This window comes from Fundulus heteroclitus, chromosome 21 (assembly GCF_011125445.2).
Source record: "Fundulus heteroclitus isolate FHET01 chromosome 21, MU-UCD_Fhet_4.1, whole genome shotgun sequence".
Taxonomy (NCBI): Eukaryota; Metazoa; Chordata; class Actinopteri; order Cyprinodontiformes; family Fundulidae; genus Fundulus; species Fundulus heteroclitus.
In genome coordinates, this window is record NC_046381.1 from 16,258,048 (window position 1) to 16,285,173 (window position 27,126).

Below are 27,126 nucleotides of genomic sequence, written 5' to 3' on the forward strand. Positions count from 1 at the left end.
CTTGGTGCTGAAGCTGTGCCCTTTCAGCTTCAGCCAGAACTTTGCCATCATAAGACTATTCTACTTCACAACAACTGCTACTACTTCTTGGGGGGGGGAATGAACGAGGAACAGCTAGAGTCCCCACACCCGGTGATCTCAGAGGTTTTGAATTGCCATTAAAAGGAGCAATAAGTAATAAAATGACTGCAAAATTAACCAAAATCATCACATGGGATGGACATAACAATTCCTATAAAACAGTCGGTCCTCTCCATCAACAACGTCTTAGTCAAGTATTTCTCCTTTCAATCATAGAGGTATGGTCCAGAACTACTTTGGTTCAGAGTGTAGCCCGTGTTTACTTCCTGGTTCCTGAGCCAATCATATGAGAGTTCCCAGGGTTCTCTCAGGGTGTGCTTTAAAATTTCTGTTTTCTCTGGAGTATTTTCCTTCAGCGCAGTAAGGATATAGGGTGTGATTTTAAAAGTCCAAAATAATAGATAACCGTTTGTTATCAGGCTACAACATATATGCTGCCAGCGACTATTAATGGTATGACTATTTTCTTCTAAATATTATATAAAATCAGTTCTGTTCGTGTCAAACTAGTCTGGTGGTCAGATTAGATCATTTCCACACTAAAGCGTCCTCGAAGCAGAGTTTCTCCTCACTAACAATGCACACACCTCGTTTATCTGGAGAAAAGCTTTATTCACACAGTCACAAATTTTTGCTGAATGTTAGCATCTTTGCTCCTTCGACAGCATGTTTAAAAACATAAAACAACATTTAATCCAACTAAATGTTGGATAAATGTGCACCATCCAAACTGTGTTATAAACGGCCTTTTAAGGTAAACACGGAAGTGTATTAGAAAAAAAGATTAGTTGTCAAAATAATAAAATAATGAAAATTATTAACCAAGGTTGCAGTGCTTTTACCAACATCGACTTTATATATCCAAGTATACCAGAAAAAACACGTATGATAGGCAGTGAAATCTAATTTGTTTTGTTGAAAATGTGGTGCATTCAAGCTCAGCTTAAGGACTTAGTAATCATGTACTTTCAGCAGTTACATGGCCTTCACTGATGTTCAAAAAATATCTAACTTTAAAATGATTTTCTGGACTGATGTTGAACTTCAAAAAAATTACTTGTTCTTATAAACTATTTACGCATCTTGAGCAAAAAGGTTTTTTGTTCTCTCCTTATGTTGTACGGAGCCTGTATTTCATCAGCTAGAGACTGAGTGCATCATCTTCTTCAAGAATCTGTATCTTTATAGTCATTATGTAACCATAATGAAATTTTGGTGAGACACCGGCTCAGAATTCACACAGATTATGCTTTCATCCCGAACAGGCCGAGTATAGACGTCACTCCTGGCTACATGCAGCGAGACGACCAATGCGCTAGTCAGAGTTGAGGTGTTTAAAACATGCCTTTAGGTTGTTGGGGCTTTTTATTATTTTGCCCCTCCACAAAAGACAAGCAGATTAAACTATTATCTAAAGTAGAGCTGTACTGTATAGGTAATCACATTTATTACTGCAACATCAGTGTGTGCGCGTTCATAAATCAAAATAAGGCGTTTGGTAGGATATCATATTTCAAGTGTCATGGCTCGCTTATTCTGCATTTCAATGACATAATTGGCCTGCTCGGAAAATCTAATTGTCAGAAAATTGGAACATTATTTGCTCACCGTTGATGAAGTAAAAATAAAGGAATAAAGAAACTTTTTTTTTTTGCTTCTCTTGATTATAATGTACTGAACTGTGACTTTAAAACCGAGGCGCATAGAAACCGTGATTCTGTGTACGGTGCACTGCAAAAAGGCAACTAAAAGTAAGTCAAATTTTCTTGAGATGAGTGTTTTTGTCCTTGATTTGACCAATTAAACGAGATTATCTGCCAATGGAATTAGTATTTTTACTCCTAAAATAAGATAATTAGATATAGTCACTTAAAATAAGATGATGGAGATGAGTTGTTCCTATTTTAAGTGATAAAATCTTATTCCATTGGCAGATCATCTTATTTACCTGCTCAAATAAGCGCAAATACACTAATTTCAAGAAAGTTTTACTTACTTTTAGTTCTCTTTTTGCAGTGGAAGGCTGGAAGAAAATACTATCAATATTGTTCTTATAAGTCTTTATATTGTAAATCAAATTGAATTTCTGTTATAAAGAAGAGAAAGGAACCCCAGCTTTTGATATATAAAGTGGTTTCCATTTGCTGTAAATCATACCCACACAGAACCGTGACCCAGAAGTCGCTGTATGCACTGAATCTTGGCATGTGCTGCTACATTCCTGCAAGAGGCAGGCGTTTTTTTTCTGAATGAAGTCCAAGTCTTTGCACCAAGATAACTTCTTACTGAAAATGTTTTTAACACAGAGACCTCTTTAGAGGACCATGCCGAAGAGAAAGTTTTTGGTTTCGAATAGGATCTCGATCAGGCAGCATTTCATGTTTGAATTTATTTGCTCACAGAAGGAGAAACTCACGCAGTGTCACCATTTCATTAGTAAAATGAACTTTATATCATGTCTTTGTATTTCTATGCATCATTGACCAATTACAAAAAGTCCTTCAGCGATATCACTGGCCAAGTCCGCACTCTGAGTGGAGGGTTTGAATCCCATTTGTGTCAGGAAAGGGTATCCGGTGCAAAATCTCAGCAAAGTCTGTGTGAAAGTTGCAATGACTTGCTGTGTCTACCCCCCTGAATAAGGGAGCAGCCGAAAGGTTTCAAGTTGACCAATTACAAAAACGTCAAACACAAATGCAAGCACTGTGTTGATCAGCGTCTGAACCAAGAAAACACAAGCTGGGAATTGAGCAGGAAACCTTCTTAAAACATGACAATCTACTGGAAAATATTGCGTCCAGTTACTGTAAACGCAGACATTTTACTTGTGCACCCATTGGAAAAAACACACCCAAACAAATGATGGTAATTGTGTGGGTTGATCTGGAGCTTAGGGAGCTCGCACACCTGGAAGGACGAATGTAAGAACGAAACTGCAGTTGATGTCTCACGTCTCATCCGACGTGTCTGCGCAGGCACAGGTGTCTGAGCAGTAACTTACTCCGTATTTGCAGGAAAACCAGATTTGCACAAGGAAGCACCGAGCACGTCTAGATACCGAAAACAGCTCCCGCAGTTTAAAACCCAACCAAAGTGCAGGTGCACGCGCCGTCCCGCGAACAGGAAGCAGGCTGTTCTTTTTATAACCCCCATTCACCACCGCGGCTACTGGGGTAGAACAACTCTATAAATGTACAAGAAAATAAGTGCAACATACAATAGCTGAAGAATCGATCTATGCCCCACTCACTTCCTGCTTTTGCCCAATACAAAACCAACTAAAAAGTCAAAGTTAAAACCCTAAAACGATGCAGGTTACATAATCCTGAACTTACTTAAACCGAGCCAAATCCTTCCCAAGCCCTTCTTAGACTGCATTTACATTTTGACTCATAATGCCTCATTTCCCCCCCAGCTTCCATGCATGCGAATGTGTGCATGCAAGGGCAAAGCAATGATCCCCCAGGGTTAGGTCGAAACTAAATGTGCGCAGGCATCCGTCTCTGTCGCGTTAGGAAGCTCGGCGCGGCGTGCAACGCGGCCAAGAAACGCTCAGGGACACAGGAGCCCAACATCCATGTGAGAGGACGCCTACAAATCATACTGAACGCGTCGATTTGCTTAACCCCTGCAGGAGGACAATGAGTTCTAACTACATCCTCAACAACATAGTCTTCTTTTTCACCAAATCCTTTGACGTTTTTCCGTGAAATGCATAAACACGTCAGTCGCCGGCGGTTCTCCTAGACTCGCAGGTCATCTGAGCAGCGCTGAGGTCAAGGAGAACAGTAGCCAGGCTGCTGCTCAGCGGAGCGAACACTGGACCAGAGGAAGATTCCTCCCCCCTACATCTTACAGCAGAAATAACACTCCTACCGACAGCCTGAAGGCCGCATCGGCATGGAGGACAGACTACAAACGGGCTGATGAGAAGCACAAGTGGACGGGAAGAGAACCTAAAGCCGAACGGAAAGACGTCCGAGTTGATTCTCTTCAGCGCGTTGGACAGCCGGAGCCGGCACGGGTCAGATCCGCGTAAAGCCGGAGCAGCTCCGTCAGCGCATGATAGCGGCGGCAGCAGTGTTGATACTCATCACAGGACACGCCGATCCCACAGCAAGAGATAAACAAGCAGTAATTAAAAAGACAGACATTCAATTCTTGGCTGGACGCAACAGAGGAGGGGAGGTTGTGTTTGTGCTCCGGAGGCAAATGAGCACAACGAGGTTAAAGGACTGGAAGTCTTTTTAGCATGCAGAGATAAAAGCATCCATGGGTGGCTTGGTTTTTTTGTTTTTTTTTGTTTTTTTTAGAATGACCAATTAACAGTCGTGTTTATCTTCTTGTGGTATATTTTTAAGAAACATTATGTTTGAAAAAATTGTACGTCATAGATAAAAAATTAGGAACAATTAGGACTCTGCTATATTTTTCCTCAATATCCATTTTAATTATGAACAACAGTTACTTAAAAGGCAAAAGGAAGCCTAGGTCAACAGCAAAGCCACTTTTAGCAGGTAGCAAAAAAATGATTTATTCGCCTAAATTAACTTAATTTATTGCTGTATACTTTTGTTTGTTTTCTGAAAAACCTGATAAAATGACTTAGGCTATTATTTTAGGAAGGTGACGAAATGTAATTTTGGGTTAATTTATGTTCCTCAATTTGTACTGAAATCAGCAGAAACCATAAATTACCTAAAAATGCTTGGATTAAAAAGAGTTTCTGGATATCTCCAGAAACGCTCAACAAGTGATTTTTAAATAAAACAGCCTACCTTAGGGGTGTTTATTCAAAAATAAAAAAACAACACTATATCGACACAACAATGTAAAATGCAAAGTTTAGTCTTTAATCCTTTCAAATATATGCTGAGACATCAGAAGCCCAGAATCTTTTACACAAATGGGAACCAGAAAACAACGGCCTCAGATTTTCTCCTGTCGACCTGAATACAGAAGCTTTCCTAAAGAACCGTTCCATACGGTCCCAACAACTAAGCTACCGGACAAAAAGACAAATGAAACTAATGAACACTTGTTATGGTTGAGCTCCCCTGCCTCTAGACCTGAACACAACCTGATCTTTCTCTCCTCCTCCTCCTCCTCCTCCTCCTCCTGCAGGGACACGTTTTTAAAAGCACATGCTGTCACTGGTGGCGCAGGATCAGCCTCGCAGAGGTCAGCGGTTCACGTGGGGGGAGTCGTAGTAATCGCACAGTAGTGGCCAGAGCGCGGCTATAAAAGGTCGCATGCTGCTGAGTAACCCTGAGCGAGCTCTGGGAAAAAGGCGAGCGCTGATATCCAAGCCGCCCGTGAGGAGAAGCCAAAAGGGACAGTGATGAAATGATGAAACAGGAGCCGCCTGCCGTCTATAAGCGTGCCAGATTTTTGATGGGGCCATACCTTAAATCCGAGACCGGAACGCAATCTTTCATCTGGATGGGACAAAGAGAGCGGCAGTAGAGAGAGGTGAAGGGAGGGGGGGTGGGGGGGTCTGCATTTAGGTTTGGCTGCAGCGACACAGGACAGCACACAGGTTTAACTATAAAGTAGCACTCCAGTGGCAACATGCGGGAGCGCACACTTCTGGGGAACATACCGAGAGCAAATGTTCTTTCTAAATATGTCCACATAAAGCACCCCCCCCCCCCTTGTGTCCACTTGAGCAACATCTGAGTGGACAGAACTGCTCCTCAGAACCTCTGGGTGGATGTTAAACCTGTCCTGAAAAGGGTGCCCGCCTCTTTTTTTTTTTTTTTTTTTGTTAATTCCTTCCTTACAGCTCCAATAAGCATGCTGCGTTAAACGCTGGCTGCACCGGCGCCCCTTCCTGAGTGGCTAATCGGCATTAATAATGCAGGAAGAACCGATCGCACATGCTTGCATCTTGGTTTTCCTGCACTGCATGCTCCTTAATGCCGAGGCAACCAATAGGGATCCGTTAAACCTCACCCTGCAGAAGGATGTGCAGCCCTGCATGCAGAGACTAAAAGGTCCAGACGCGGAAAGGTTACAAAAAAAAAAAAAAAAAAGAACAGCGAGACCAAAGTGTGAGCACGCTGGGACACCTCATCTGAATGTTCATGCAAGCACAAAAGGCGACAATCACACATGACCGACCACTAAAGCCGCCCGAGAACAGCATGTCTGCATCATTCGGTTGTAAATTTCAACCTCCTCTTATAACCTCGGGTCTGGAGGCTGGAATAAATCAGCGACCGGACATCGGGAAAAATGTTTATTGATCAGCGAGGCCGAGGAGCCGTCGTGTGGTTCGTGCAGACGAGAAAGGAAGAACAAGCTGGAGCAGCGACGCATGGACACTGGAGATTGACGGGAACTTTGGCTCGCTTTTATCAGCTGATCTGACACAAGCTTTAGGTAAAATTCAGTGGCTTAACCCTTAAAAGTTTGCCACATTCTGTCACGCCCAGAATCCAGATTACGATAGTGGGATTTTATGCGATATACCAACGCAAATAAAACAATGATTGTCAAGTAGGAGGGAAATAATGCTTGGTTTAACATGGTTTACAAATCTCAAGAATTTTGGCGTCCGCCATTCCATTGGAGCTCTGGCTGTATTTTTAGAGTCATTGTCCTCCTGGAAGGTGAACCTCCACCTCTGAGAGGTTTTCTTGGCCAGTATTCAGCTTGATCAGCTTTTACATCACCTCTGACCTGCTTCGCTGTCCCCGCTATAATTAAAAAACAAAAAGCATTCCTGCACCATGATGCTGCCGCCACCATGTTCCACTGTGGCAATGATAGTTTCTGTCACTTGAACGTAGTGATCTGCATGCAGGTCAATTTTTTTTTTTTAAGCCTCATGTGACCAGGACAGCGTCCTTCCATATTTGTTAGGCTCCCTGCGATCCCCAAGGCTTAGGTTGTGTTTTTTTTATAACCCAGCTCTGTCTGGAGTATTTAATACTGAGATTGAATTACCCACAGGCGGACTTGGTTGCGCAGGATTTGATTTGCACGTATCGGAGTAATACGTGTAATACAGGGGCTGAATACAAAGGCACGCCACACTTTTCAGATTTTCCTTTGTAAAAAATTGGAAAACCTCGCACCCTGGTCCTTCCACTGAACAAAACGCATTGCTGTGTATAGCATTAATATAAGAAAATGTGATGGATTCCAAATAATACTGAATAATCTCGCCAGGAACTGTATCGCTATAGCAGCGGGGGGGGGGGGGGGGGGGTCTCTGCAGGGACACCAGAAGCACCTCCTCACTGTAAACTGCATTGTCCTAGAAAAGCGATCAGCTCCTCCCCTCTGGGCCGCTGCAGACTGAGGTGGGCTTTACGTTCATGAGGTATGAGGGGGGGGAATCTCCTCCAGATATGGGTAGGCTGCATCTGGAAATAGTGAATTTGGGGAACTGTGGAAATGGGTTTGAGAATTTTTGACTGAACAGAAACGTACATAAAACTCCAGATTCAGTGCCATTCAAGCCAGGACAGATTCAAAATACCACTCAACAAAAAGGGTAAAAATAACCAGAGAGCAAATGGCATGTCTGACGTCTTGTTACCATGGTTATCTGAGAGTCTGCAACACAAACCAAGGACATCTCTTCTTCACCTATCTGCTCTCTCTCTCTCTCTCCTCTGCCATGTGAGAACAAATCTCCTGTTTTCCCCAAACACTGCTTTACTGGAAGGAAGCGGATGATCCCTCTGCGAGTCCTCTCACACAGCCGCCAAGGTCACGGCAGTAAAGTGCTGCTTTGGAGGAAAGTCTGGGGCGAGGGTATATGTGGAGACGCTGATGCATTGCTTCTGGAGCAAATTCACTAAGATGAAAGCAGGAAAATATTGTGTCTGAGGATCTTTTCTCCTTGTTTCTAAGTGTCCGTTTTAAAAGCAATGCTGCACTGGCTCCCCCGTGACGCACGGGTCCAATCGATACTGGGTCTCAAAGGCAGGAGGCGTGCGACGCTTCGATGAGGGACCAGTCCTAACACCAGTCAATGTGTCTACAACCATTTTGATGCACTTTGTTCAGCAGAGTTCACCAGAATTATTCACAATCCCAAAACGAGTGGCAGGCGGCAGAATGAAACGGCTGCGTTTGCATAAAGTCCGTTACCACTTACCTTCAGCAGCATTCTAGGTGATTCTTTTCCTCTTTTTTTTTTACATTTTACAAGACAAATGATGTAACACTGCTATGCCTTTGATAAGCAGTCAATAAAACCTCAGACATTTAGCTTTTTGTCAGGTTACAACCTCAATGCCTTCAGAAAATAGGAGTTATCGGATGGAGGGCATTGATAATTGTCAGTAGGATTTTGGTCTGGGCTTTGACTGGGCCAGAACAGCACAGGTATGCTTTGGACTAAACTAGGGGTTTTCAACGGGGGCATTTTGAGGCCAATATTTACAAAAGGGGGGGCGTTGCAATGCTTTTGGTGGGCGTTTCACAGACGGTAAAGTTTACGCCAAAGACACACAACGATACCAGTTGAAACTTTGTACGTCGCGGATGTTTGAGAGCAACACAGAAAAGTCCGTAGAGCTCTTGAAGATGCATCGGTGCAGCAATAAACCTCCTGAACAACATAACGTAGCGCTAGATGTTATTAGCTTGACAAACACCCGCCCTCGAGTTGCACTATGCAGGGCTCTGCTGTGGGAATGCATCCAGAGATGCTACCCCAACCATTGTCGTATTAATAATAATAATAATAATAATAATAAGGCCACATCCGAATACCCTTAATAATAGCTTCTAGCTCCCGTTCGTTGACCTTTCATGAGTTCAAGAGTAAGATCTCTATCGTGGGGAGGAAAGGAGATTTCAACTGCAATGCCAGTTTCAGACAGCCTTTAACTGCGACGTCATTATGTGACGGAAACGCACATGGATGACGCGAGTCAAATCCGAAAATTAACCAGAAAGAGTGCGCTCTCTTCTCTCCGGACATTTTCGTTGATTTCTGTGAGGGTGGCTGTGCTTATACGTCATATCACGCAAAGGATTGTGGGATACGTTAGGGGACGTCGTGGGAGGGAGCATCCAAGCAACTTTTCCTACCTCCTTCCTTACTGACCGCACTATTCGGACAGCACTTGGCTAAAGGTATACCCTTAGAGAGTAAAACCCCTTACTCTCTAAGGGTATACGGATGGAACCAAAGTGCAAGTACCCTGCATCTTATTTGATGTAGAGGTAGTACGGAACCTGGATAATGGGTAGGGGGGCACTGGCCCTAAAAAGGTTGAGGACCACTGGACTAGACCATTCCCTTGTATCTCTGGCTGAATGTTCAGGGTCACAGTGCTTGTGAAGTTTCCTTCCAGGATGGCCTTGTGTTTAGTTCAATCCATCTTCCCATCTACTCCAAACCAGTTTTCTCTTTCTAGCTGTGAAGAAGCACCACCCCCCCCCCCACCCCCACAGAATGATGCTTCTAACATCATGCTTCAAGGTGTTTGTGTACAAGAGCATCGTTTCTTGTGAAGGAAAATCCGGCCATTGCCTAAACACAGCAAAGTAGCAAAATGCCCTCATAAAACCGAAATTAAAAACGCTGAAGTTTTGAGTTTGCTAGGTGGCAAAATGTGGACAATTTCAAGGGTTTAGTAATCCTCCTTCCAGAGACGGTACAGCTGGAAATAATTCAGGCTAGAGTGAATTAAAACGACAATGATATTTTATTTTATTTCGGTGCGATCCTGGTCAGACTGTGGGAGTTCTCTATGTCCCAATAACGCCACAACAAAAACCTAGACAGACACACGGTGAGATTACTTCAGCAGTCAGGATCTTCTCCGTGAGCTATGAGAGGTATGTGATGAGCAGCTCAACAATCTTAATTCAATGAGGCCGGTAAAGTCCCAGCATACCAAATACCTTGGCTAAGATCACATCAGTACTATGCACACACACACACCCTTAAGAAGACACCACTGGCCCATTGTTCACAAGCAAGTCGGTTTTCCTTCTTCTTCATGACGTTTATCTCCGGCCAGCAGTGACTGTGTCCACCTTAGGGCCGTGCAGAGATCGCATGCCACACAGATTAGATTAGAAGGACGAAGAAGAAGAAAAAAAAACACGTTTCGTTTGCCTGCATGCATGCATGCTTACATCATCCTGGTGAACCAGATGTTTATATGTTGCCTTCTAAATCTAATGAAAAAAATAACAATCTCATCCATTTTGATGGAAATGAAATCAGCCTGCATGGTTATCAAGAAGCTCAGTCACATAACAGGCACAGTCCGTACCGTTGACTAAGACCCGCGAGATCGTCGAAGCGACATTCAGTTATTTGAATCATTTAAAGGGTTCCTACACTCTTTTTTTTTCCCTCCATGGCCAAATTCCAAACATCTCCCAACTCAGTTTTCCAGGGTTTACGGTCAGTGTTTTGCCTTCTTTCGGAAGAGGTTCATTATGGTTTTACTGCAGATGATTCTACAGGTAGTCACCATTTAAAAGATGGCCGTCCATCAGGAGAACCAGGGGGGGAACGGGCGGATGACCGGACAAATGGAAGAATGGACGCTACATGTAGACAATGAGACAAAAAATAAAAGGCTGAGTCGGTACTTTTCACACTTTTTACGTTTTACACTCTTATCCAGACCTGGAAAACACCTACACTCCATATCTTTCCACACAGAAGAGCCTTAAAACAAACCATCCGACCACTTCGAATTCGACATAAAAAAAAAACTGGATCACAGGATGGATGAGACTTATTTTGGCTGCAATAATTTCAAGTGGCATTAATCCGTAGCACCGCATCCAGCACAGCTTACCCAGGTACAGAGAGGCGTTCTCCTTCTTCACGTTGTCGTCCAGGTAGGTGGGTCCCAGCGTGTAGATCGGCGTCGAGCCCATGCCGATGAGTATCTGGGCGCAGACGAACAGCGCCACGTACAGGCTGTGCTCGTTGCCCTCCTGGTCCCGGGGGCACGGGGCCGCGTCCGGCTGCCGGCCGCTGCCGTTCTCGCTCTGGCAGAGGCCCTCGTGGCCCGCCGAGGAGTTCACCTCCTGGATCTGGTACGGCGGGGAGATGAAGTGCGGCAGGGAGAACAACGCCGCCCCGACGGCTATCACCACGCCGCCCACGGCCAGCCAGCGCGGCCTCTGGCCCCTGCCGCCGAAGTAGGAGATGAAGACCACCACCAGCAGGCTGCCGATGTCGAAGCAGCTGACCAACAGGCCCGACTCGGAGCTGCGCAGGCTGTAGCGCTTCTCGATGGTGGTGATGACGCTGCTCAGGTAGCCCGACACCATCAGGGACTGGATGAAGGTCAGGTAGCACATGCAGAACAGGAAGCAGCGCGAGTCGCTCAGGATGACCCGGACGCACCTCCTGACGGGGATCTGGATGAAGCGGCTGAGGGAGAAGCCGAGCTTTCTGCCCCGGAAGCCGGCGGGGCCGTGGCCCTCCACCGGCATGGAGCTGCTCAGCCCCACCATGCTGGACACCGAGGGGGAGAAGTCCGTCCACGAGGAGGGCGACTCCGCCTGGCTGGATTCGGGGGTCTTCAGCTGGAGGGCCAGCCGGTCGTCCTCCGCGGGCCGCGTGGAGGGGGCCCCGGCCTGCTCGCACGGCCCGTTCAGGACGGGCAAACTTTTGGACTTGAAGCAGTTCTCCGGGGAGACGTACTGGTCCCGGAGCTCCCCGATCTCCACCGACTCGGAGAGGTCGCTCCCCGTCTCGTCGCGGTCGGACGAGGTCATGGCGCGGCTGGAGTCGGACCCCGGCGTCCGCGGGAACAGGTCCATCAGCGACGGCTGCGTGTGCGGACGCTGTGGAGGCGTTGCAGCGCGGCGAGGTGGAGAGAAGGCCGCCCGGCCGACAGGACAGAGGCAGACTCAGTCGCTCCGTTTATATTCATGGCTTAATCTCACATTTCTGAAGCCGCCCCGGAAGCAGGTCTTGGGAACTTGGACATCCTAGGAAGGCTCTAACAGTTCTGATAATGCGTTCTTGATTGATAACAATAGAGCATCGCCTTCTTTTTCCTTTTTTTTTTTTTTTTAAGCTGATGTTGGAGGGAGCGTTTTGTCCAGTAGAAGCCGTCCTGGTGATTGCAACTGTGTTACCAGTAAGAAAACGATGATGTCACATGTTGATGTTGACTTTTTAAGGGCTCTTTGTTAGAGAGCAGTCTGGCTTAAATATTTCCTTTGTCACACATAGCTGTGCAGCATCCTAGGGAATATAGAAAAAAAGAAAGGAACAAAAAAAAAAAAAGCATTTGTCAATATGAAGGCATCTGAAGAAGGGTATATTTATAAAGACATAAAATCCAAACCCTTTAATTTGTGTTTCTGCTTATACTAGACGTCGAAACGGGATCAATATCGCTATAACATTGTGTATAAATATTCTAAAAAATAAAAGAAAAAAATAACACATAAATAAACAATAGCTTCACTGTCAACGTGTTAAATTATATAACATTTTTTCTAATAATTTGTCGTTGTCTTTTTAGGTAAAATACACAAAGACAGAACAAAAGACCAGGCTCTCCGCGCACGTCTCGGACGCCGCTTTTGAGGATAAAAAAAAAATCAACGCCGAGTTCAAGCCGAGCCTCATCGGCGACAAATAAGCGAGCATAAAACGCGGCGTCGATATGAAGGGCGGCGTGAATGCAGCGGAGGGGTGGTTGTACTCACAGCGGACCGAGAGGATGGAGGTAGCCTGTTGTTCCGCTCCGCAGCCTGACACGCGCTGAATGAAGGAAGGCTGCCCCCGATGCGGGTGGGTAGCGGCGGCTGCTGCTGCTGCTGGCTTCACGGACCGTCGGAAATTCCCAACATCAAACTTCCCACAAGTAATTCAGAGCAGAAATCCCTCGCAACGTGATCGCATTTTGGCGTAACTTGTTGAAAACAAACACACTTATGTTTATTGAATGTCTTGTTTTTAATAATGTTTACGATTATAGAAACACAAATGGGTCGGGATGTTTAGTCACACCTTTAAAATGTGCGTCTTTAACAAATTCATGAATGGACCTGACTCCGCGCTTTTAAACAAATTAACGGAGCATTAAGGGTAAGAATCTGACATTATCTTCAGTCACTGTATTTCTAAGGTTACTAAACATCGACATATGGGACAAACCACCAACTGTGGATCTGTTCCTTGCCGATTAGCCGGCTATTAAACCAGATTACAGCGATGACTGGAGGAGGTGCGGCTCTAAACATCCACAATCCAGTGAGGAATTTAATCAGGTGCAACACGGCTCTTTGCCCTGAGTGGCAAAGCCTTGGGAGAGTCATCAGGTTTAGCTGCAGACGCTCAACACCCTCATAAAACCCTGCTCTACTCTAAAGTCCCACATCCTTGAACACTTTCTTGCTCAAGCAAACAGGAAAGAAACCCTTTTTGAGTGTTTTTCAGGTTCACAACTTTGCACATAATTGTATTTGTGTATGCGGCGATGTTTGTTTTTAAACATCTACGCTTCGCATGTTATTTCTGCTGCTGCCCGTTACTTTAATAAAACTCAGTGAACGACTGAATCAAAACAAGTATTATGTTTCTGCTAAAACTACGTTTTTGTCATCCACAAAACAAAAACAGGTGTTTTAGGAAACAGAGGGCGCGCGCTTCTCTTGCAGCTGGATCCTGAATGCACGTTAAGCCAATTAAGCAAACCCCGCTTTCACCAGGCGCGGCGCTGCGTGCGCCGGCGTGCAAATGGTGCAGAGCCCGCGAGAACGCGCATTCATGTCTTGAGCCTGTGTCGTTTTAGCCACAAAAGTCAATTTGTCGTTTCGTCGCTGACTTCCCAACCTGGTTGTTGGTTGGAAAGCAGAGTGAAGTAATAGGCAGCCACACTCAAAAGCTTTATAAAAAAGAGAAAAAAAATAACTGAGTCCTTCTAGAGGCGTCATTATGCACGCACAGATTATGCTGAGCCTCTGCCTGCATGTACCAGCTTGCGTTGTGGGCCCACGTGGGGGGGGACGTTTCGTCATGTGGACAGCTGGGACCCCTGCTGACATGGCAGGGGTCCCAAGAGGCAACCTCGGTGCGGACAATGGCAATCTTTCACTGTGGTTGGGCTGCTTTGCTGTCCTTTGCTGAATCACTCGGTCCAATGAATCTATGACGTCTACTTACAAATGGCCAAACATTTACTCATTGGTACGATGATAACTCACTTAAAATAGGTTTTATTTCATTTTATATGGTTTTCTTTTTCCATTGGATGTACATGGTGGCATGACCCACACAGAGCTCTGTCGCTTGTGTATTTTTTTTTACCTGGTTTTATTGTCCACAACAACCTATGAAAAGAGCCATTCTGATCATCTATTTCCATTAGTGTTGCGCCGATGCCATTTTTTGTCCCCGATACCGATACTCGATACCTGGCTGTGCAGTATTGGCCGATACCAATACCATACCAATACCATCTGTTTGAAATTGATGTGTGTGTGTGTGTGTGTGTGTGTGTGTGTGTGTGTGTATATATGAAGAACTGCATACTACTGAGGGTAGTAGAACTTTTTATTGCCTACCTGGAATGGGTGACAATAGCTGAATAAACTTTTGGCTCTCAAAGGCCAAAATAGTGCAACATTTGTGAAATTATAACATGTATAACAGTAGTGCAACAGTAAGGCGGTAAAATTACATTAATAATTGAATAATGTCTTTTAAACCCTGAGGTTTGGCTCTCAAATGCCAAAATAGTGCAACTTTCATGAACTTATATAACATGTATAATACTAGTGGGGAGAGAGTATTTACCATTATATTTTGTCATTCTCATCGTAATATGTGTGTAGTTAGATCTTGTCAAGCTTAACGTGCCCACTCTGTCGTAATTAAATACCAGTTTATATAAATACAGTTCAGAAAACTGAAACATATTTGTTCAAAAGTGCATAGTCAGCTTGCTAAATGAATCATGTTGCTATCTGAAGGTCCACCATGTGCTCATTCAAAGCTAAAATTAGCTGAACATGTCCACCCTGGGATTGTCCACACTGTCAGTGAGCCTCCCATGACGAGGCGGCATGCCTCATGACAGGAAGGACATGTGCATAATTTAGGGCCACATGTACTAATTAGATTGTGTATATGCGATGCGTAGTAAAAAGTGAACAACACAGACTTTTTTTTTTAGATAAGGGGAACATTTTGATTTGTATTTCCCAAAGAATGAGATCAAAGGAAGCTGAGATAGCAAGGAGATATTGGGAATGTTGTGATGATGATCCTGGACAGAAGAATAAGGTACCTTGAGAAAGAGGAGGACAAATGGAAAAAAAACACAGAATATGAAAAGGAGAAGTGTGTCAATAAGCTCAACGAGAGAGACCCAGAAACGGGGTCGGTGCTTTGCTAGAGTCAGAGGCACCACCCGACTCCCTTGAAGCTGCTGAGACTCCTGAACATCAGTCCGGCCATCAGAGCCAAAGGTTACTGTCCTCAAGAAACATCAAGGAAATGTCCGAAACAACCATGTGGGACCCAAAAGATAAGGGCCGTGCCTACGTTGAGGGCAGGGAATGCTTCCTAACTTGCTCATCAATGGGGATTGTTTATTAATCTTGGTGAATGGTAGAGAAAATCATGAAGGATGGTATCAGCAACCCTGGAAACGGACATGACCCTTAGACAGGGTCTGATCTTAGACAGATTTACTGCATCTTCATTTTTCGAAGCCCTGTCCCCCCCCCCCCCCCCCCCCCCCCCCCCCCCCTGTTGCTCCACATCACCCCCCAGAAGGCACAACCCCTATCGCCACCTACGTTGTCAACAAAAGAGAAATTTCTTCTACCTCTCAATGGAAACCTTCAAGTTTGGCTTCAAGGTTTGAGTTTCAAATGAAACACCGAGACGTTTCAGGTCTGCGTCAAAAGGGAGGAAGGTGTTTTAGACTGCCCCTGCTTTAAATGTTCCTGTTTCACCTGATGAGTTACCCCAGCATGTGGAAAGACACCAGATATAACCCTAGGAGACCACGAACGATTGAGGTAAAGCACACCGGAGAGTGGCGCGTCGTTATTTACGACCAGTAAGCGTATGCCGATGTCATCATGGAAGTAGAAGAAGGGCACAGTGTGCACCGCGCTGGCATAAACACGTTCCACTGTCTCTGAGAGGACATCTGTTGGTACCGTGACTGGCAGGTACTCTGCCTAATACCGGAACCACGAGCTCTGGACAAGCGCCCTGTTCATGTTGAAGCATCTGCAAGGAGGCATGTGGAACAGCCGCTGCATGACTGAGCCTTGTCTCTGCGGAAAAGTGAGAGACCGTTTGAAGATGTTTCTAAATGATCTCTCTGTTATATTCTTTATCAGTTTTCTTGTTTTACAGTTGAACGTTTGACTTTCAAGGCCACAGTAACGGCTGATTTTTAGCATTTAGTGACCGCGTGCAGGTAGAGTGGACCAAAACGGGTAATTTCCCCCGATATGGGGAGAGAACTCCCTTTAAATTTATTGCATTTATGAGGCCATTTCACAGCGTGCCCACCCTGTCATTTTCATGCTTTATGAAACTAACCAAACGATTTTCGCAACTTAGTGAAACCTTTTTTGGGTGATTCCTTTACAAACAAACAAGAGCCAAACAGAATTGCTTAAAAGTTTGAGCAAATGTCTTTGTGGTTTTCCAGATTTTCCAGTGAAACAGAATTTGCCATAATTCCATTAATACCCAAACACTTTTCCCATTAACTAAAATGTACTGTTAAAAAATGACTAAAACCCTTCTAAAAAAAATGCACATTTTATAATCACTATGTAACTGTTAGTTATTTAATCTACATTCAATGTGTCCATGACAGGGTAGATGAATTTTGTTGTTTGCATGTACTTTGTTTGCTTGCGGTTTATTCATAAAAAGTGTGGGAGCTTGATCAACATGCATCTCTAACAACATAACGTCTAATGTGAAGTTCTATGGAGAATCTCAGTTGTTTTTTCTTTTTGTTTTTTGGAAATGAGGAAGTTCCCAAGGCACCTTAAGGCGATACTGATTCTACTGAAAGTATTTCTTTTGAAGGAATAAAGCTTGTGCACAGGTCTCATTGTTTGGATCTAAATCCTGCATGTTAGACAGTTAATAGTAAAGATGTTTTCTGAACATTTGTGTTACTGCAGAGGAGAATTTAGTGATTCTGAGATCTGGAGGATTCTAGATATTAGCTGTTCTGTTTCTGACGATGATTCTAACCTCTCCAAGCCTTGGAAGACCATTTCAGGAGAATTTAGGCCTATTGTGAGATTTCCAAGGAGTGAACAAAGTGGTGTTCTAAAAAAATGTGCTCTATTTTGAAGAATGTAAAATATAAAAGATGTTTTGAGTCATTTCACTTTCCTTTGTTTGCTTCATAATTCTTTTGCTCCGTAGTTTTATTTTCTTCACTATCCGTCTACGGTGTTGACAGTGCTAAAAATAAGGAAAAGCCATTAATTGGCAAAGGTGTGTAAAAACTTTTACTACCTTCAGCTGCACTTACTGTTTCAATATTAAATCAATATTAAAGCTGAAGCAGATTGGATGGAGAGCATCTGTGAATAGCGGTTTCCCAGTCCGGCCACCGACTCTCAGTTGGATTTGGACCTGGACGTTGATTGGGGCATGTTTATGGGTCAATTTAAGGCTTTCAGTTGTAGCTTTGGCTTTATGGAGCCGCTGCTCTGCTGGAAGGTGAATCTTTGCTCCTGCCTCAAGTCCTTTGCAGCTTCTAATGCTGGAAGTTTTCTTCCAGTATTAATCCATTTTTAACTCTCCTGTTGAACAATCCCACAGCATGATCCTGCCTCTACCATGTTTGGTCTTGAGGATGGTCTGCTTAGCGGGGTTAGCGGTGTTGGTGTCCCCTTAAATAACACTCTTGGCATGTAGGTCAGAAAGATCAGTTTTGGTCTTATCTCAGAAGAGCGTACTAGTCCTTGTGTTTCATTTGTCCCCTACATAGGGACTATTTGGCAATAGCTTTAATCTTGGCACTAATCAGTGTGAGCCAGGTTTTTGAACGAACAGATCGTCCTGTCAACAGATTCTCCTACATGAGCTGAGGCTCTCTGCAGGTTTTCCCAGGAAACTACAAGCCATGCAGCTGCGTCTCTCATTAATAGGTGAATTGTTGCATTGGATTTTATTCAAAATATAACAATTAAAGGTAGTGAGTACAAATATGCATGGTTCTGATAAAATGTGAATCTTTCACAGCGGATGAATACTGTACCATGTTTTCACGTCCCACCTGGTGTCTCTTAGCACTTAGTCATGAGGAACCAGTGAAACGCGTCAGGATACCTCTCAAGGCTTTTGTCTTTTTTTGTTGTTCAGCAGTTTGTCATCTCTGGCTATCACCACCACATCACCAATGTGGTGGTGTTGCAACAGACATGGAGAAATGAAGGTGCAATTGAGGCAATATTTATTCCAGGTAAAACCCCTCCAACATTAGAGTTTCTAATCCAGTTTCTAATACTAATTTGTAGTTATACCTATAAATAGTTGCATGTGTAATTATGGGTGAGATCTCTAGCTAAGTGGCATCATAGATGACCTTTGCTATTAAGCTGATGGATGAAGGGGTTCTTAAAATTCATCTGTTTAAAACTGTGTTCATGTCTCATCAGTGTAATTTCTATAAAAAAATACGTTTCATCATATTTTACTGCTTTATTAATATTATTCACACCTTGAGGCTGAGCCAATACCTTTGAATCCTCATCCTGCTGCAGGTTTATGCTAAGAACTAAATGCTACTTATCCAGAGAGGAAAAGAGACCAAATGGAAAACTCACAGTTGACATGAGGAGCTTTTCTAAAGGTTAATGTGCTCCCAGAATCTATTCAAGCTGAATTCTGCATTCGCTTTTTGAGGGGAACAATGCAAACAAACAACAGCAACATTTTTCAGCAGTTGTGGATAAGTGCAACATGGAACAAAAATGTCTTTTTTTTTTCAAAGCCTTTTTATAATAATGGCATTAAACTTTTTACTGCTGTATAATTTTTTACTCAAGTAAACAAACATAAAAACTAATTGGCTGTTTAACTGTTTAACTATTTAAAGATAGTTAAACAGTTTGTTTTATTTACCAGAGCCAGATATGAAAGCGGAATTATCATTACTGTTTGGTGATCTACGGCTTTTCATTAAAGCGCGATCAAGTGTTAAACAGCAGCGAGAAACAGAACCGTAAAATGAGCTGCTGCTCCACTCAGGGTGATATAAGGTCAGTAATATAGTCATAGTTTTCTGGCGACCTGATGCAACACTGCCCTCTAGCGTCTAAACCCACGCAGCGGCGTTATCTAAAGTTGACCAGTAGATGGCGCTCCGTGCCAAACATTGAAATAGACGCCATGGGGATAAGGACACGAAAACAAACTACCGGGATTTATTAATGGAAAGTTTTGGTGATTTCATCACCAACCATCTGTGTTTAAATCCATAGAGTTTAAACTGGATATGCACTTAAACTGTAAAAGATTTAATGATCTTTAAAAGATTTAATGTTTTACAGTTAAAAGATTTAACTGTAAAAGATTTCCAGATCAGTTGGGATTGCTTAAATGTTTATTAATTATTATTATTATTATTATTATTATTATTATTATTATTATTATTATTATTATTATTATTATTATTATTATTATTAATTGTTATTATTATTATTATTATTAATTGTTAAATATCAAAATAATGAGAGGGGACTTTTAAGTAAAAACATTTTTTTACTTTTTTTTTAATTCAGAAGATCGTTGCACCCTTTAACAAATTGGGAAAGCCAAGGCAATTATGTCCTTTTCAATAAATGAGAATATTGTTGGAAAGTTAAATCAGTAACTCAATTTACTAAGTGAAACACTTTATTTAGATAGATTTACACATTAGACAGCTGTCTTCAATCTTTGATTTGATAGTGATGATTTTTCACTGACAGCTAATAAAAGTGTGATATTGGAGATTAGAATATTACACCAGACAAGTTTAAAAAACATTTATAGCACAGGATCTTGGGTTTAATGAAAAATATTTTTATTACCTGTTCTAATCTCACTTCCAAATGGTGCCTTTAATCTGACTAACGAGTCTCATCAGAATGCATATACTAATTAATTAAATATGACTGAAGAAGTCATTGCTCAAAAAATGTAATAAAATTGAAAGCAAAATTAAAGTTTGCATAGACACACAAGGATCAAGCTTGTAGCTTTTGGAGACATTTCTTAGGGTCTGATGAAACTAGCCTGACAGCACCATACTAACTGTGAAGAACGGAGATTGCAGCAGGATGTTGTGGGCTTGTTTTACTGCAGGGAGGACTGGCACGCTTCAGAGAATAGTAGGAAAGAACATCGCATGAAAATGTTACGGCAACATCTTAGGCCATCTGACAGGAAGTTAAAGTTTTGGGCAAAAAAAACGGCTCTCTGAATGGATAATGACCCTTAGCAGAACAGCAGATCAGAGACAAAGTGGCTTAAAGGGTCGTTCAGATGGTCTGAAGAAAGGCCGTGTGAAGTTTACTTACCTCCTTTGTTCCCTTACCTGTAATAGAAGAAAGTCACACCACTGCAAGCTTAGTGGAAAATATACCTCTTGTCTCATAGCCGGAGAACTCCTTCAGTAACAGACCGCTGCATCCTAAATGCACAAAGGAGCGTCATCGCAGGTCCTTCCTCCCAGCAGCTGTTAGACTTTATAACCATCACTGCTCCCAACAATCTAAATACACATTTACATCCCTGCTTTTCAGGTGCAAACTTGTTTAATATTTTTAAATATGCTATTTGTAACAACTAATAACTGTACAGTGTTTTTTTTTCTTGTCTTAATTGTGCCTTTACTGTAACTGGTAATATCTGCTAACATAGCTTTGTATCTTTCTGATGTGAACATTTTCATTCTGAGTTAATCGAAGAAGCTAAAGTCGCCTAAAACAGACGCTGTACGTCCGACTGGCTGTTAGTCGACCGCCACTTATAGCTTTAGAGAAATCCCATGATGACATCCTTCTGTTACAGGTGAGGAAACTTCAATCCAATGTTTTGGAGTGGCCATCTCAAAGCTCTCAGCTTTGAAAACGTGTGAGCAGAGCTGATAGGGTGTGTGTGAGTAAAGTGGGCCAACAAACCAGGCCCGGTTACATCGGTTCCGTCAAGAGGAACGGCCCAAAGGAACGGAGCAAACTACTGAGACGCTTGTGGAAAGATGCATGAAAACATTTGACCCACGGAATACACGTGAACAACAAAGCTGTCATCAGAGCAGCAAAAGTCTACTCATTTCATTATGTGCAACCCGCTCAACACGTCTGACGACCTTGGAAGCCCCCCTCCCCTCCGTCCCACTCCGTTCCTGTCAGTGTTAACCATCATAGCCCGATCGACATTACGGGAATCATTAACGAAGCTGAGTGTCTGCCAGTTGTGCCACTGAAGGGAATAAAGAGACTTACGCTGGTGAATATGCTGTGAAGCCCCATCCCCCCCCCCATCGTCCACATCTCAGCCTCACTGCTATAGGCTCGGTAGCCTTGACCGTCCACATCCTCCCCATGTATGGAATACGGGAAAATGTAAACATGGCAGATATCGAGGTGTTTGCATCTGTAACTGGAAGTCCAGAGTGATGCTGCTGATGATGCTCCTTCCTCGACATCAATCCCCCCTAGGCTCTTTATTTTTGAGAAGCAGTCCCTTGGTGTTGTACGTTATCGAAAATATGCAGAAATACGGAAATAATTGCACGGCTAAATCAGCTAATGGTTTTACAGCAGCACTCAGAGATATAGGAGGACTCTGCGCTTGAGCTATATCCCTCGTTGACAGGGGGTTTCTCACAATCTGCTTACAGGAGAGGAATCCTTTTAAATTAGCCGTTCTCACCCTCCTAAGTGAACATTCTGGTGCGGCCTCCCTGGTCTGTAGCTGGGGCTACACCCCTTATTAGTTTAACCGTTCAGAGGGGCTTGAAGCTGTAAACTTAGCATCTGATGCATGTGAATGAAACAAGTGGATCAGGACATAAAGGTGGTGTAGTAATTGTGAGGAAAAACAGGGCAAGGAACCCAAAATAAAGACCCCTTGGTAGAGTGTAAGTCTGTAGAAGACCCCTTGGTGGGCAGAGCAATCTTAGCAGATTGGTCCTCATGCTTATGCTAAAATCTTTACTCCCCCCCTACTTCTTCCTTCCTTCATTCTCCTCTGGGCCCTCAGGTCACCCAGTGAGCATGCTCATGCACAGGGGTCTCCATGACAAAGGCAGACCCAGTGTCCCTTTCCTAATAAATCATGGGGACATTAACAAATATGGGCCTTGTGAAGAAAAGAGCCTAAGAGCTCCCTTCCCTGCAGGGGTCTTTCACTCTGATAGCATACACCTTTGATTAGAGGGACAATGACACAGCGATGGCTGAAAGTTCTCCCCCCGGGGTGTGGGTTTTTTAAGAAAAAAAATTGTAATCAGTATTCGTTTACTGAAAATAATTTGAATGTCGACGGTTGAAAGCTCAGAAAAATCACAGCCTAAAACATTCACTTAAAATGGAACCAGGATTTTTTTCTCTTAATGAACCAATTTAAAGGGGTAGTCCAAGATTCCTGTAAGGAGGTTGAAAAACTTTAAGAATTTAATATATTATGTAGTATTTTCTTGGTGTCTTCATTAGGTGTAGATCTAGAGTAGTTGGTCCCAGAGACTGAATGTCATGGCTAATCTGAAAGTGTCTTCCTATTTCAGAAACGTCCCAGCATATCATCCACCTTACTGGTTAGTGGAGTTGCTGTTGTAGGACTGATTCTTAACAAAGCTACATTAGAAGTGTTTTTTTTTTTTTTTGCAGCTAGTTTCATGCACAAAGAAAGGTGACTAAACAATGGAGGAAGTCTAGCAGCTGCTCCCCCCGATTCTAAAAGGAGGAGAGCAAGATCAAACCCTCCATTTTTAGCCCACCAAACTCCTGCTCTCAGAGCACTTTTAAAAGTTTCTGCTATTTCACATCACCTTTTTAACTAGCAAGCAAAAATATGTTTTGTTTTTTTCTTTCTTTTTTTCCATTGAATGGGCTTGGTTGCCGTTCGGTGACCAGCTGCAGCGAGAAGGGGGGGGGGGGGGAGCGGATCATCCGCTATTACCATAAAACATAGAAAGGATTCCTGGATCAATGTGTGCTTCTGTGCTTTTTGTCTCTGCTCTGTCTTCTCTAACCCCCAGTCGGTCGAGGCGAATGACAGTTCACACTGAGCCTGGTTCTGCTGGAGGTTTTTCCTTCCTGTTAAAGGGGAGTTTTCCTCTCCACTGTCGCTTCATGCATGCTCAGTATGAGGGATTGCTGCAAAGCCATCGACAATTATTTTGTCCCCGTGGCTCTACGCTCTTTCAGGAGGAGTGAATGCTGCTTGTCAAGACCCGATGCAATCTGTTAGATTTCCTTAGATAGGAAACTTTATGACCAATCTGTATGATTTGATTGAATATGACTTTGTAAAGTGGCTTGAGATGACATGTGTTGTGAATTGGCGCTATATAAATAAAATTGAATTGAATGACCTGGTTGTTCGTGAAGCTAAACTTGTGGTTTCAACATGTGTGATTTGAACGTGCACCCAAAGTGAAATGGGTGTTTTCCTGTAATTAGTGGTCCGGCTTTCAATCGGTTCCAAACAGATCAGGGAACCAAGGCAAATGCACCCAAGTATAAAGATGCATAAAGATGTGAATAAAGATTTCACAGTAAAAACAGGCCCAGAAACAAGAAAGAGCTTAATTTTAGTCCCTTAAACCTTTAATAAAACGATGAAAGCATGCAAGCACACCATCCCAGACTGGGTTTCACGGACAACAACTTATAACTGAAGGCACAAATAGTTTGTTGCAGTTTGTTTATCAAGTCCATCACCGCAGAGCGCTTTGAGTCAGTAGAGACCCTCAGTTTACTGTAAACAGTTCCTCTGAAGCAAATGGAAATGGACCGTGGCTTCAGGGCTTTGTCCTCCTTCAGCGGCATCCACATGGCCCTCACAGCGTTAAAGGAGGGACCGACAAACATTTCATATTCATGGGAGACAATTACCTCCATATGAATGAAATAATTGCCCTTTAGAGGACTTAAGCTGCAAATTGAAGGTGTGTGTGTTTTCAGGCCCTTAGGCCACAGTGGTTCTCACCCTGCATCTGTTCAGAGTGAAGACACTGCAGCCTAAAACTGTTAGTTTCTCTCAACGCTAGAAGTAACATCCAAGCATGAGGTATTTTTGGGTCATATAGGAGGAGAGGGCTGCCTTTTCCGGGTTTATTCAGTAGGAGTAAAGACAAAGAGTTTGGTGTTTCCTTTGACAACACACGGGTCTTCAGATGCCAGAGGGTGCTGGGTCGTGTGCCTTCTCATCCCCTGAAGAGGATCCTTCTGCTGAGCTCATCCCACTAATTACCCCGCCACCACACTGTAAAAGGACCACTCCTGCTAATCAGCCTTAAGATGGAAACAAGGCAGGACAAAATCAGGCCGAGGGAAGTATGGATGGATCAGGGATGAAAGGAAGGGCAGCCTTTCAGCTGAAATGATTAGCTCCAGCTGAAAGCCTCGCTGGTTTGACAGCCTGGACAGTTTTCAGAAAAATTTTTCACTATGAAAAACACGTGGATCTCCATAACAAACTTTCATAGAGAACAAAAAAAGAAGCCGCCGCGTTCTCCGGATGTTTCCTCGACCGCAATCATCGGTTTTTAATTGAGACTTACACACAATATGAACTTTTTCACACTATCATGATGAAGTGTCTTTTCACCAGCCTTTGCACCCAGGTAGAAAGTTTCTTGGTTTCTTTAAAGCTGAATGTTTCATTGTAGATTAACATAGCAGTCATTTTCTATAAGTTTGTCCCTAATCACTTAAATGTAGGCACTTTATACCCGGAAACAGTCGGGAAAATAAGCCTACTGTTGCATGTTAGGGATCAGATAGACCAGCCAAGAAAAAAGATATTGTAGAATGTAAAAATAAAATAAAACAAAAAAAGACCTGAATTTTTAAGTTGTAACCCGTAAAAGAGGTCAACATGGCAGAAATAAACTCAGGCATTACAAACAACTGACCCTTTAACCTGGCCTAATTAAAACATAAGGGGAATAATAACAATTAGGAAATTAAAAGCAAAATCTTAACAACAAAAAAACAAATGCCCTCACACTGTCAGAGAAGGCAACCCTGCTATTTGGGAGTTAAGATACAAAAATGTATTAATTGGTTGCAAATTATCAAATGACTTGGTTACAGCAAAATTGATAAATAAACTTAATAAAATCTGTGCACTCCATACAGCTGACAACCTTATATATATATATATATATATATGTATATATGTATGTATAATATATATATATATATATATCTATAGATATATATCTCTATCTATCTCTCTATATATATATCTCTATCTCTATATATCTCTATATCTCATGTCTGTATATATCTATGTCTCTCTCTATCTATATATGTATGTCTCTATCTCTCTATCTATCTATCTATATCTGTGTGTCTATCTCTATCTATCTGTCTGTCTCTCTATATATCTCTATCTCTGTATATCTGTCCTAATTTTTTTTTTTTTTTACTGAATTAAGGATAAACTGACTGGTATGTTTTATTATGTGCGGTTATGCATGTTTTAAAATTACAGGTAAAGCAAATAATCCTCCTTTATTGTCCCTCCACAGGAAAATTAAGCAGCATCAGAGTGACATGTTGATTGATGCCCACTTTTACATATAAAAATGAGAAATTATAGTAAAAAAAAAACAAAAACTGAGATTTTACAGTAGCGCCACATAGAAAAATTGCAAAAAAAAAACAATACAGTCATGAAAAATAGATTCTTATATGTGCACATATGTCAGACTTGAAAAATATCACTTATTCAATTAAGAAGAAAATAAGAAACAATTGTTTAACAAAAAAAACAATAGTGTCACATTTATTTGCATTATTATCAATTCTTGTAAAATAGACCTCAAAGAAACATTTTTTATATTTTTACTCCATAGTATAGTAGTTAGTATAGTAGTTTGAGTATTTAGAGGCTTTTATTTGTAATGAAAAAGTTGCTGTTTGCCACCCCAACCCCCATTTTTCTTATCTTCAAAATGAGAAGGACATGAGAACATGTTCAATTAAGGCAAATGCCTTAATTGAAAAAAAAAAAAAAACACTTAAAGAGCTGCCGTAATGAGGGGTGGTTTGCCAAATCTTTTTTTTTTTTTTTTTGCAAAATTTATCAAAGAAGTCCTTCTGGGAAAAAAAAGTTGTCCAAAAGCAGCTTACTAGTTTGGATTCTAAATCAGCAAGCAGAGTCTAGCTTTTTTTTACGAAAGGAGAATATTTTATACGTCAAGAAACCAAACTAAAAAAAGAAAGTCGACGTTCACTGTGAGCTGGTGAGAAAAGAAAAAACATGAGGTGATAAAACAATGGAAATGTGTTGCCTTACCCTTTTCTTGTTGTTTCAATTAATTCGATTTTGAAAAATAAAACAAAAGAATGCATAAAGATCTACGATATGATGCCTTTGCACTGAAAACAGAAATAATCCCGATCAGTGCTGCACATAACACCACCTTTAAAAGTCTTTCATTTTTGTAACGTGTCTTTATTCTCTTTGGTCCTTTCATCAGTTCTTTTCGGTGACCACACACACACACACACACACACACACACACACACACACACACACACACTTCCTCGTCTCTCCAGGTCTGGAGACACAGCTGCCAACGGAGCAGTGCCCTCTGCTCCTGACGCACACCTCTGAGCTCAAACACACGCACCAGCAGTGGTGTTAATTACTGCAACACTCTCTTTGTCTTCACCGTAATCCCCGCCATCTCATTGTTGGTCACACTGGCTGGCTCCTTCATTATTCTCAGCCTCCTTGCCCCCTACAACCCCCCCCCCCCCCCCCCCCCAAACCCAACCTCTCCAAAAAGCAACAAGGAGCAAAAGTGTGCTGCACCACAAAGGAGAACAGAGAGAGCAGTGCAATTAGCCCCCAGTGACAGCAAG

The 27,126-nt window shown here is 42.6% G+C and overlaps 1 protein-coding gene across 1 annotated transcript in view; it reads right to left on the bottom strand.

The window, feature by feature from the left end:
• Positions 1-12,882, bottom strand: part of LOC105921578 (solute carrier organic anion transporter family member 5A1) — a 47,209-nt gene extending 34,327 nt beyond the window's left edge. The window contains exons 1-2 of the mRNA XM_021313475.2: positions 12,745-12,882; positions 10,869-12,274 (exon numbers count right to left, since the gene is read on the bottom strand). Of these exons, the coding sequence (XP_021169150.2) occupies positions 10,869-11,844 (976 nt within the window). The 5' untranslated portion in view covers positions 11,845-12,274; positions 12,745-12,882. The remainder of the gene's footprint in view (positions 1-10,868; positions 12,275-12,744) is intronic.
• Between the last annotated feature and the right edge of the window lie 14,244 nt (positions 12,883-27,126).